The 12705-nt window shown below is 39.6% G+C and overlaps 1 protein-coding gene across 4 annotated transcripts in view; it reads left to right on the forward strand.

Moving 5' to 3' along the window:
- GOLGB1 (golgin B1) overlaps positions 1–12705 on the forward strand; it is a 77581-nt gene that overhangs the window by 53302 nt on the left and 11574 nt on the right. For all 4 annotated transcript variants that reach the window (XM_040250608.1, XM_040250627.1, XM_040250617.1 and 1 more), the window contains one exon: positions 4148–4326. In XM_040250608.1, coding sequence (XP_040106542.1) covers positions 4148–4326 — 179 coding nt within the window. The remainder of the gene's footprint in view (positions 1–4147; positions 4327–12705) is intronic.

The raw sequence follows: 12705 nt of genomic DNA on the forward strand, positions 1-12705 counted from the left end.
GACTTCCCCAATGGCTCAGCGGGTAAAAAATCTGCCCGCAGTGCAGGAGACGTGGGTTTGATCCCTGGGTTGGGAAGATCCTCTGGAGAAGAAAAAACCCACTCCAGTATTCAGGTTGCAATACTGGAGTTGCAAAGAGTCTGATACAATTGGGCACAAGCACCTCCCAACCTATGTATTACTTTTATTTTCCTTGTCACCTTTCTTTTTCCTGGAATGAATAACTGTGTTATTGTTGTTACTGAGTTTTCTTTGTACTTAATCAATGTAATTTAACCCCAGATTTACTGTCATTTACCCACATTTTTCTTTTCTTTTATTTTTTTACCTTACAGTACTGTATTGGTTTTGCCATACATTGACATGAATCCACCACAGGTGTACATGAGTTCCCAACCCTGAACCCCCCTCCCACCACCCTCCCCATATCATCTCTCTGGGTCATCCCAGTGCACCAGCCCCAAGCATCCTGTATCCTGTATCGAACCTAGAATAGCGATTCATTTCTTACATGATATTATACATGTTTCAATGCCATTCCCCCAAATCATCCCACCCTCTCCCTCTCCCTCAGAGTCCAAAAGTCTGTTCTTTACATCTGTGTCTCTTTTGCTGTCTCACATACAGGGTTATCATTACCATCTTTCTAAATTCCATATATATGTGTTAGTATACTGTATTGGTGTTTCTCTTTCTGGCTTACCTCACTCTGTATAATCGGCTCCAGTTTCATCCACCTCATTATAACTGATTCAAATGTATTCTTTTTAATGGCTAATACTCCATTGTGTATATGTACCACAGCTTTCTTATCCGTTTGTCTGCTGATGGACATCTAGTTTGCTTCCGTGTCCTGGCTATTATAAATAGTGCTGTGATGAACATTGGGGTATACTCTTTCAATTCTGGTTTCCTCGGTGTGTATGCCCAGTAGTGGGATTGCTGGGTCATAAATCCAGAAAAATAAATGACCCAATCAAAAAATGGGCCAAAGAACTAAATAGACATTTCTCCAAAGAAGACATATGGATGGCTGACAAACACATGAAAAGATGCTCAACATCACTCATTATCAGAGAAATTCAAATCAAGACCACAATGAGGTACCATTTCACACCAGTCAGAATGGCTGCAATCCAAAAGTCTACAAGCAATAAATGCTGGAGAGGATGTGGAGAAAAGGGAACCCTCTTACACTGTTGGTGGGAATGCAAACTAGTACAGCCACGATGGAGAACAGTGTGGAGATTCCACATTTTTCAAGATGTTTATTTTCCTGTATGTTTTGTCTTCAGGAAGAAAATTCTCTTGAAGTCTCTTTTTTGCTCTTATGTGAATCAGTTGCCCTATATTATTCCTAGGACATAATTTTCTTTCTAGAATATCTCCCTCCTGTTCTCTCCTGTGTTAGATCTCCTGTTTCTTATATTCTGTGTTTTCCTTATCTTGGTTTTGTGCCATCATTTTGTTGGAATAAATCAGTAACTCTCCGAGAAAAGATCCAGGGGAGGTAAATGTCTAATCATTTCCAGTGGTTTGGTGGAGCACAGAATTCTAGGCTGAAAATGGTTTCTCTTCAAAACTGTGAAGACATTGTTCTATTCCCCTTTAGCTTACATTGTGGTTCAGGAGTCCAGAGATTCTGATTCTTGATCCTTTTTATATGATCTAGTTCTCTCTCTGTTTATCTAGTTCTATCTCTGTCTTTCTCTCCCTCCCTCATGTCCCTCTCCCTCTCTCTGGAAATACAGTTGGACATTGAAAAACATGGCTTTAAAATGCATGGATTCACTTATACATGGGTTTTTCCTCAGTAATAAATACTACAGTACTCTAGGATCAGCAGTTGATTGACCCTGTGGATGTGGAACAGCAGATATAGAAGAACCGCATATACGAGGGGCTGACAATAAAGTACACATGGATTTTCAACTCACCCTTGTGTTGTTCAGTAGTCAACTGTATGTAGAATCTTTCAGTCCAGTATGTTCTGATATTTCACAATAATGTGTTTTGGTGTGAGTCTATTTTTATTCACCATTCTGTCTAGTCCTTTGAATCTAAGAAGTCATGTTCATCAATTTTGAGAAATTCCTTTGAATTCTGTTTTACTACTTTTCCTTGTCCTTTTTCTCTACCGCCTTTTCCCCCCCTGTGAAAATCCTGTTATTTAGGTGTAGGGCCTTCTGGGTTGGTTCTATAATTTTCTTACCTTTTCTATTCTTTTTGTTTTATTTTGGGAAGATTTTTCTCACCTCTGTCTTATGAATCCTGTATTGAAGTTTTCATATTTGTTATCATGTACCTGATTTCTAAGGATTTTTTTTTTTTTTTTTGGTCTCATGGATAGATGTTCTTAATTTATCTCTCCAAGTAGATTAGGGGCAGTTTTGTTCTTTGAAATTTTCTCTTGAGTTTTTCTTTATAGTTTTAAAATTTCTGCTCTAATGCTTCTGATTTCCAATATTCTCTTAAATCTTTGAGTACATGACATGCTTTCTTCTGTTAATCTCTTCTGAATTACTTTTCTTTCAGTTTCTTTTTATCCCTGCCTAATGTTAGCTGTTCTTCAGGGAAGGGTTAATCCATGGTTTATTCTTCATGTTCAAAGGTAGAGTCTAAAAGATGCTTGTGGGTGGGACTTACCAACTGTGAGTTTCAGCTTATGGTTATCTTGCTGAGCTTTTTGAGGGCAGTCCCCATGTTGATATCTTTAATTCGTCTTGGGTTAGTCAGATTTTCCAAAGAAGGCTTCTCCATTTCCTGAATGGATGGTAAAGGCCTCTGTGCCAGAACTCTTCAAGCTGAGTATGGGAAAGTCTTCTAATATTCAGAAAGCATATTTCACTTGATCACCCTGGTGCTGAAGCAGTACCTTTACCTTCAACTGTTCCATAGTCCAGAGACACTCCTTCAACCTTCTCTAAAGGATAAAATTCTAGTTGTCTGTCAGAGTAACAAAAAGTGTGAAATTGGGAGTGTTTTTAGGGATGTTGTTGTTCTTAAGCATCTTTCATCTGATCCTCCTTATTTCAGCTATCACCTCCTCGCTACTCCCATCACCATCTTTTCCAAAAAGTACCTGGTGCTGTTAATTCCTAAGCCTCTTGAAGAGTCTGCCAAGTAAGTTCTGTTGGTTCTTGACTTTCCCTACTGCCATCTTAAGACTTGCCATTCCCAGATCTGTTAGGTCAGTTACCATTTATACATCTACTTTTTAGCTTCCAAAATTATTTTCATTGCTACTGACTCCTCTCTTGTTCTTGTTCTTGTGTTTTATGCTTATAAAATGCCTTTATTGTAGCTTTAGTGATATTTCCAGATGGGTGAAAGAGATATGTTTCAGATATGTTTAGGGCCCTCCTTTTTGCCCTGACATCCTCACATTATTTCTTACTGCCAAGCTTTTAATGAATATTGGGGGTAAAGAGTTAGAAGATATATCTGGAATGTAATAGATAGGCAGGTTTGTTAATTAAAGGCAAGTTCATCATCATCAACACCACCACTGACTTTTATATGTTAATTTTCTTGTCAAATTCTCATCATCTTTATAAGAGGTACTATAATTATCTTCATTTTATAGGTGAAGGAACTTAAGGCTTAAAGAGTATGTGAAACATGCCCACTATGTGGGCAGGATAGCTGACTCCAAATTCTGACTATTCTTAAGCACTGGGCCTGGGCATCACTGCCTTCTTTATAATCAACATCAGCTATGGTAGAATTAAGGTTGATATTCATGAACCAGAGTTTAGAAGCCTAGCTAGGGCACATGGTTGAATAGAAAGCCAGTCTATCTTTATACTTCTTATCTTAGGGAGTTACCACCCCCAAGCAGCTGTAAGTCTATTGTCTATCCCATCTCCAGGGTTTAAAATCTAGAATCAGCTTAGGACCTCAGGGCCAAGGGACTGGCGTTGAAGCTGCAGTAGTTGTCAGGCTTTGCTGCCTTCGTGGCCACTCCGTGGGGAGATTCCCACCAGCCTGGCTGCATATATTTCACTACATTAGGGATTCTTGCTGCAATTATGTCAGTGGATTGTTAGGTGTTAGTAGTCTATTGTGATGTTGACTGACTTAGCAGGGAGCTAGCTAAGTGGATGAAATGTGATAAATCACCCTTTTACTTTCCTTTTGGTTAAAGCTGAAGGAGTTGAAGAATCTGCAGCAGCAATATTTACAGATTAACCAAGAAATCACTGAGTTACGTCCGCTGAAGGCTCAACTTCAGGAATATCAAGATAAAACAAAAACATTTCAGATTATGCAAGAAGAGCTAAAGCAGGAAAACCTCTCCTGGCAGCATGAGCTGCATCAGCTCAGGTATAGTAATCTCTGCTTTTTAACCCTTTCTGTTGTCGTTCGTTGTTGTTCAGTTGGGAAGTCATGTCTGACTCTTTGTGACCCTGTAGCATGCCAGGCTTCTCTGTCCACTATCTCCCATACTTTGCTCAGACTCATGTCCATTGAGTTGGTAATGCCATCTAACTATCTCATCTTCCGCTCCCCTCTTCTCCTGCCCTCAGTGTTTCCCAGCATTAGGATCTTTTCCAGTGAGTTGGCTCTTCACATCAGGTAGCCAAAGTATTGGAGCTTCAGCTTCAGCATCAGGCCTTCCAGTGAATACTCAGGACTGATTTTCTTTAGGATTGACTGGTTTGATCTCCTTGCAGTCCAAGGGACTCTGAGGAGTCTTCTCCAACACCACAGTTCAAAAGCATCATTCTTGGCACTCAGCTTTCTTTATGGTCCAACTCTCACAGGACTACTGGAAAAACCATAGCTTTGACTATATAGACCTTTGTTGACAAAGTGATGTCTCTGCTTTTGAATACACTTTCTAGGTTTGTCACAGCTTTCCTTCTAAGGAGTAAGCGTCTTTTAATTTCATTGCTGCAGTCACCATCTACAGTGATTTTGGAGCCCAAGAAAAGAAAATCTGTCACTGTTTCCACTTCTCCCCCTTCTGTTTGCCATGAAATGATGGGACCGATGCCATGATCTTAGTTTTTTGAATGTTGAGCTTTAAGCCAGCTTTTTTGCTCTCCTCTTTCATCCTTATCTAGAGGCTCCTTAGTTCCTCTTCAGTTTCTACCAGTAGAGTGCTATCATCAGCATATCTGAGATTGCTGATATTTTCCCCAGCAATCTTGATTCCAGCTTGTGATTCATCCTACAGCCTAGCATTTTAAATGATGTACTCTGCATATAAGTTAAATAAACAGGGCTACAATATGTAGCCTTGTGATACTCCTTTCCCAATTTTGAACTAGTCTCTTGTTCCATGTCCAGTTCTGTTGCTTCTTGACCTGCATACAGGTTTTTTAAGAGACAGGTAAGGTGGTCTAGTATTTCCATCTTCTTAAGAATTTTCCACAGTTTGTTGTGATCCTTTTAGTTTTTTCTTTTATTATTATGAAATAATTATAGATTTGTAGAGAGTTGCAAAAAAAATAGTACAAAGAGCTTTCATGTACTCTTCATCCAGTTTCCTCCAGTGGTAATATCTTACATCACTATAGTTCGATTTCAAAACCAGGAAATAGTCATTGGTACGATTCAAAGACCTTATGCAGATTTGACCAATTAGACTTTCACTCAAGTATGTGTATAGTTCTGTGCAACTTTATGATATGTGTGAAGTCATGTAGCTGCCACTGCAACAAGATACACAACTGGCCCATCATCACAGATACGTCCCTTGTACTATTAGTTTATAGTCACTTTTCCTCTCCCTCCCATCCCCACATCCGTAACGTCTGGCAACCACTCATCTGTTTCTCCATCTTTATAATTTTGTCTCATTCTGAGAATTTTTCAGTATGTAACCTTTTGAAATTAGCTTTACTTATGTACAATGCCCTTGACATCTGTAACATCTTTGCATGTATCAATACTTCATTCTTTTTATTGATGAACAGTATTTCATGGTATGAATGTACTGCTTTAACCATTCATCCATTGAAGGTCATGTGTTGTTTCTAATTTTTAGCTACTATAAATAAAGCTGCTGTAAACACTTGTGTATAGACTTTCATAGGGACAGTAAGTTTTCATTTCTCTGAGATAACTGCCCAGGAGTGTACATGCTAGGTCATATAATAAATATGTTTAGTTTTAAAAGAAGCTACAAAACTATATTCCAGAAGGACTGTATTATTTTACAATATATGAGTGATCCAGTTTCAATATCAATGCTGCATCTTCATCAGCATTTGATATTGTAACTGTATTTAGTTTTTAATAGGTATGTAATGCTGTTCCATTGTGGTTTTAATTTGCGTAATGGCTACTAATGTTGAACATTTTTTATGTGCTTATTTGACATCTATATATCCTTTTTGATGAAATATTTGTGTTTTTTCTGTTTTCTAATTGTGTTATTAATTTTTACTGTTGAGTTTTGAGAGCCTTTTTGTTTGTTTTTTATTCCAGATACAAGTGTTTTGTCAGATATGTGACTTGGAAATATTTTCTTCCAGTCTGCAGTTTATTTTTGATTCTTTCCATTGAGAAGGTCTTTTTAATTTTGATGAAACCAGTTTATTGCTTATCTTTCTCGTTATTCAGATGCAGTAATTGTTATTGTTCTATTTTCAGGTTCACTGATTTTTTTTTCCTTCATCGCTTCTATTCTGCTCTTGAGTCCATTGAGTTAGCTTTTTATTTTGAATATTTTGAAATTTTTTCATTCTAAAACTTCCGTTTAGGTCTTCTTTATATATTCTGTTTCTTTGCTGAGGCTTTCTCTGTTTTTATTTATTTCCAGTATGTTAGTTATTACTTTTTGAAGCATTTATATGATGACCACTTTAAAATCCTTCTATAATTCTGTATATATGTTTCCAACATCTGTGTCATCTTGGGTCTTGTAATCCATTAATTTTGTTTTCTCAATCAAATTGTAATTTCCCTGTTTTTTAGTATGATGAGTGATTTTCAGTTGTTCCTGAACATTTTGGAGTCTTGTAAGTTTTAATGATCAATCTTCTTTAAATCTTTAGTAGGCTTCCCCTAATACCATGCTGAGAGGGAAAGGGGGACACTACCAATTTACTGCTGGAGGAGGGTTTATTATCAATACTTAGTGGGAGAAATGTGGGCTTTCCCAGGTGGCGTGCTGGTAAAGAATCACCTGCTAATGCAGGAGACGCAAGAGACTCGGGTTTAATTTCCAGGTCAGGAAGATCTCTTGGAGCAGGAAATGGCTACCCACTCCAGTATTCTTTGTTGGAAAATCCCAGGGAAAGAGGAACCTGGTGTGCTACAGTCCATGGGGTCAGAAAGAGTCAGACACGACTAAGCATACATGTACGCAGTGGGAGGAATAAGGAAAAGTGCATCTACTCCATCTTGTCTGGATCTAGAAATCTAAGCCCTTTGCTTTTAAAGATGAATAACAATGCTATATGTTCTATTATTACTACTACTACTACTACTAAGTCGCTTCAGTGATGTCTGACTCTGTGTGACCCCACAGATGGCAGCCCACCAGGCTCCCCCGTCCCTGGGATTCTCCAGGCAAGAACACTGGAGTGGGTTGCCATTTCCTTCTCCAATGCATGAAAGTGAAGAGTGAGAGTGAAGCTGCTCAGTCATGTCCTACTCTTAGCGACCCCATGGACTGCAGCCCACCAGGCTCCTCTGTCCATGAGATTTTCCAGGCAAGAGTACTAGAGTGGGGTGCCATTGCCTTCTCCAATAGGACCTGTCTATATACTGTTAAGCACTAATTCTTTACCTTTACTTTTTGGATCAAATCTGAGACACTGAATTAAATGAACCTGAATTAGGAACTGATATTTTTGATGGTTCATTTAATTCAGTGTCTCAGATTTGATCCAAAAAGTAAAGGTAAAGAATTAGTGCTTAACAGTATATAGACAGGTCCTGCTCTTGCAGCCTCATTGTTGGGACTTTGTTACTGTTTGGTAAGATGGTGCAATGCACCTTAGTAAAACCAAATGCAAAGCTTTCAAGATTTGATACTGAAAGGAGAATGTCTGTGTTGGAAAGTGCTGCTGATCAAGCACCACCTGCTTTGTCTTACCTGCTGCTACAGCACAGGCAAGTGAATACAGAGAATATGAGGTGGAGTCTAGAGTCCCATCCAGCTTACACAGGGGCTACCCTGATGACAGTATAATAAAAATATCAGTATAATAAAAATAATTATTGTAACATCCCTAGGAGAGCTCTTTGGCATTTTTTAAATTAATTGATTAGGCTGCATCAGGTCCTTTGCCTTGTAGCATATGGGATCTTAGTTCCCCAGCCAGGGATCAAACCTGTTTCCCGTGCATTGCAAGATGGATTCTTAACCACTGGACCACCAGGAAGTCCTGCTAAGAGAGCTCTTAATATATAAATATGAGAGATTTGTTCCTTCACAGATCCTAGATGCTTTACTAATGTGATGTGTCAAAATAAACATTAAGCAAAGTTTATGGAACAAAACACTTTTTTCAGTTGGGTCATTTAAGTTTTATGGAGTGACATTACATCCAAAAAATTTTCATATTCAACATATTTACAGACTTTCTCATAATGAAAATATAACAGACTTACTCCATGGAGTAGACAAATTTCCCAAATGATACAAGAACACTTTTTTTTTAATCAACAGATGATTGAAGAGAAGGTAAAACTGAATTTTTGCTCTCTGGGAATATAAATTTCTCCTGTTTCTTCCTTCTGTAATTGAACCTCCAAAAGGAAGGTGAATAACTCCATTAAAACTCATGACTTTTTTCCGGCAGGGAATAGCTGCCCCAGCTTATTCCCTTATAATCTCAATTCGTCATCAAGATACCATCTTCCTTCAGATGCACATTAAAGCCGAGCACTGAATTTAGGGCCCTCCGAAGGTGATCGGGAGCACAGGGGAGCATCATCTTGATGTCACCCATATTACATCCAAATTGCTGCTGCTGCTGCTAAGTCGCTTCAGTCGTGTCCGACTCTATGCGACCCCATGGACGGCAGCCCACCAGGCTCCGCTGTCCCTGGGATTCTCCAGGCAAGAACACTGGAGTGGGTTGCCATTTCCTTCTCCAATGCATGAAAGTGAAAAGTGAAAGTGCAGTCGCTCAGTCGTGTCCGACTCTTCGCGACCCCATGGACTGCAGCCCACGAGGCTCCTCCGTCCATGGGATTTTCCAGGCAAGAGTACTGGAGTGGGGTGCTATTGCCTTCTCCATGTCCAAATTACCTAGAACTAAAAGGAATCAGTGAACTAAAATGGACTGGAATCTGAATTTAACTCAGATGACCATTATATCTACTACTGTGGGCAGGAATCCCTTACAAGAAATGGAGTAGCCATCATAGTCAACAAGAGAGTCCAAAATGCAGTACTTGTATGCAGTCTCAAAAACAACAGGGTGATCTCTGTTCATTTCCAAGGCAAACCATTCAACATCACAGTAATCCAAGTCTATTCCCCTACCAGTAATGCTGAAGAAGCTGAAGTTGAACGGTTCTATGAAGACCTACAAGACCTTTTAGAACTAACACCCAAAAAAGATGTCCTTTTCATTATAAGGGACTGGAATGCAAAAATAGGAAGTTAAGAAACACCTGGAGTAACAGGCAAATTTGGCCTTGGAGTACAGAATGAAGCAGGGCAAAGGCTAATAGAGTTTTGCCAAGAGAACACACTGGTGATAGCAAACACCGTCTTCCAACAACACAAGAGAAGACTCTACACATGGGCATTACCAGATGGCCAACACTGAAATCAAATTGTTTATATTCTTTGCATCCAAAGATGGAGACCTCTATACAGTCAGCAAAAACAAGAACGGGAGCTGACTGTAGCTCAGATCATGAATTCCTTATTGCCAAATTCAGACTTAAATTGAAGAAAGTAGGGAAAACCACTAAACCATTCAGGTATGACCTAAATCAAATCCCTTGATTATACAGTGGAAATGACAAATAGATTTAAGGGACTAGATCTGATAGACAGAGTGCCTAATGAACTATGGATGGAGGTTCATGACATTGTACAGGAGACAAGGATCAAGATCATCCCCAGGAAAAATAATGCAAAAAACCAAAATGGCTGTCTGAGGAGGCCTTACAAATAGCCATGAAAAGAAGAGAAGTGAAAAGCAAAGGAGAAAAGGAAAGATATACCCATTTGAATGCAGAATTCCAAAGAATAGCAAGGAGAGATAAGAAAGCCTTTCTCAGCAATCAGTGCAAAGAAATAGAGGGAAACAATAGAATGGGAAAGACTAGAGATCTCTTCAAGAAAATTAGAGATACCAAGGGAACATTTCATGCAAAGATGGGCTTGATAAAGGACAGAAATGGTATGGACCTAACAGAAGCAGAAGATATTAAGAAGAGGTGGCAAGAATAGACAGAAGAACTGTACAAAAAAGATCTTCATGACCCAGATAATCACTATGGTGTGATCAGTCATCTAAAGCCAGACATGCTGGAATGTGAAGTCAAGTGGGCCTTAGAAAGCATCACTACGAAACAAAGCTAGTGGAGGTGATGGAATTCCAGTTGAGCTATTTCAAATCCTGAAAGATGATGCTGTGAAAGTGCTGCACTCAATATGCCAGCAAATTTGGAAAACTTTCAGCAGTGGCCACAGGACTGGAAAAGGTCAGTTTTCATTCCAATTCCAAAGAAAGGCAATGCCAAAGAATGCTCAAACTACCACACAATTGCACGCATCTCACATGCTAGTAAAGTAATGCTCAAAATTTTCCAAGCCAGATTTCAGTGATACATGAACCGTGAACTTCCAGATGTTCAAGCTGGTTTTAGAAAAGGCAGAGGAACTAGAGATCAAATTGCCAACATCCTCTGGATCATCAAAAAAGCAAGAAAATTCCAGAAAAACATCTATTTCTGCTTTATTGACTATGCCAAAGCTTTTGACTTTGGGATCACAATAAACTGTGGAAAATTCTGAAAGAGATGGGAATACCAGACCACCTGACCTACCTCTTGAGAAATCTGTATGCAAGTCAGGAAGCAACAGTTAGAACTGGACATGGAACAACAGACTGGTTCCAAATAGGAAAAGGAGTACGTCAAGGCTGTATATTGTCACCCTGCTTATTTAACTTATATGCAGAGTACATCATGAGAAATGCTGGGCTGGAAGAAGCACAAGCTGGAATCAAGATTGCCGGGAGAAATATCAATAACCTCAGATATGCAGATGACACCACCCTTATGGCAGAAAGTGAAGAGGAACTCAAAAGCCTCTTGATGAAAGTGAAAGAGGAGAGTGAAAAAGTTGACTTAAAGCTCAACATTCAGAAAACGAAGATCATGGCATCCGGTCCCATCACTTCATGGGAAATAGATGGGGAAACAGTGGAAACAGTGACAGAGTTTATTTTTGGGGGCTCCAGAATCACTGCAGATGGTGACTGCAGCCATGAAATTAAAAGACGCTTACTCTTTGGAAGGAAAGTTATGACCAACCTAGACAGCATATTCAAAAGCAGAGACATTACTTTTCTGACAAAGGTCCATCCAGTCAAGGCTATTTTTTTTTCTGATAGTCATGTATGGATGTGAGAGTTGGATGGCGAAGAAAGCTGAGGGCTGAAGAATTGATGCTTTTGAACTGTGGTGTTGGAGAAGACTCTTGAGAGTCTCTTGGACTGCAAAGAGATCCAACCAGACCATCCTAAAGGAGCTCAGTCCTGAGTGTTCATTGGAAGGTCTGATGTTGAAGCTGAAACTCCAATACTTTGGCCACCTGAAGTGAAGAACTGACTCATTTGAAACGACCCTGAAGCTGGGAAAGATTGAGGGCAGGAGGAGAAGGGGACTACAGAGGATGAGGTGGTTGGCATCACCAACTTAGTGGACATGAGTTTGGGTGGGCTCCAGGAGATGGTGATGGACAGGGAGGCCTGGCGTGCTGTGAATCATGGGGTCGCAAAGAGTCAGACATCACTGAGTGACTGAACTGAACTGAACGGAACTAAAAAAATTCTGTGTCAAGTTGCTAGTATAAACCAAAGAAGAGGTGCACAGTTCTAAAGGCTTGTTTTTTGCAGCCACTTGTTCCTCTTGAACCTTTGTGACAGAGATTCTGAAAGAAGACTTTCCTAATGAAGTTGACCAGTTCAGTTCAGTTCAGTTCAGTCGCTTAGTCGTGTCCGACTCTTTGCAACCCCATGAATCGCAGCATGCCAGGCCTCCCTGTCCATCACCAACTCCCGGAGTTCACTCAGACTCATGTCCATTGAGTCAGTGATGCCATCCAGCCATCTCATCCTTTGTCATCCCCTTCTCCTCCTGCCCCCAATCCCTCCCAGCATCAGTCTTTTCCAGTGAGTCAACTCTTCGCATGAGGTGGCCAAAGTACTGGAGTTTCAGCTTCAGCATTCCCTCCAAAGAAATCCCAGGGAAGAGAAAAAGAGGGAGAAAAAAAATTCTGGTCTATTTTTTTTTTCTTCCTTTATTTTCTGCTTTTTCACTATTCTGTTAGCCTTTCTCTCTTTACCTTCCACATTTAAGCAGTTTTGAAGGAAAGAAAAGTTATATATCAAGTGGCTGTGAGTAAATTATAAGAAGGAAAGGAAGCCATTTTACTTCACCTTTAGAGGGAAGAAGACATGGAGACACAGATTTGATTCACTGACTTTAGGACCAATATCTTTTTAAAACAGAATCCCTGTCTTGCTCTTGAATTACATTTGAGAAACGAGCTTTCCA

Source organism: Oryx dammah, unplaced genomic scaffold (genome assembly GCF_014754425.2).
Source record: "Oryx dammah isolate SB20612 unplaced genomic scaffold, SCBI_Odam_1.1 HiC_scaffold_2, whole genome shotgun sequence".
Classification (NCBI taxonomy): Eukaryota; Metazoa; Chordata; class Mammalia; order Artiodactyla; family Bovidae; genus Oryx; species Oryx dammah.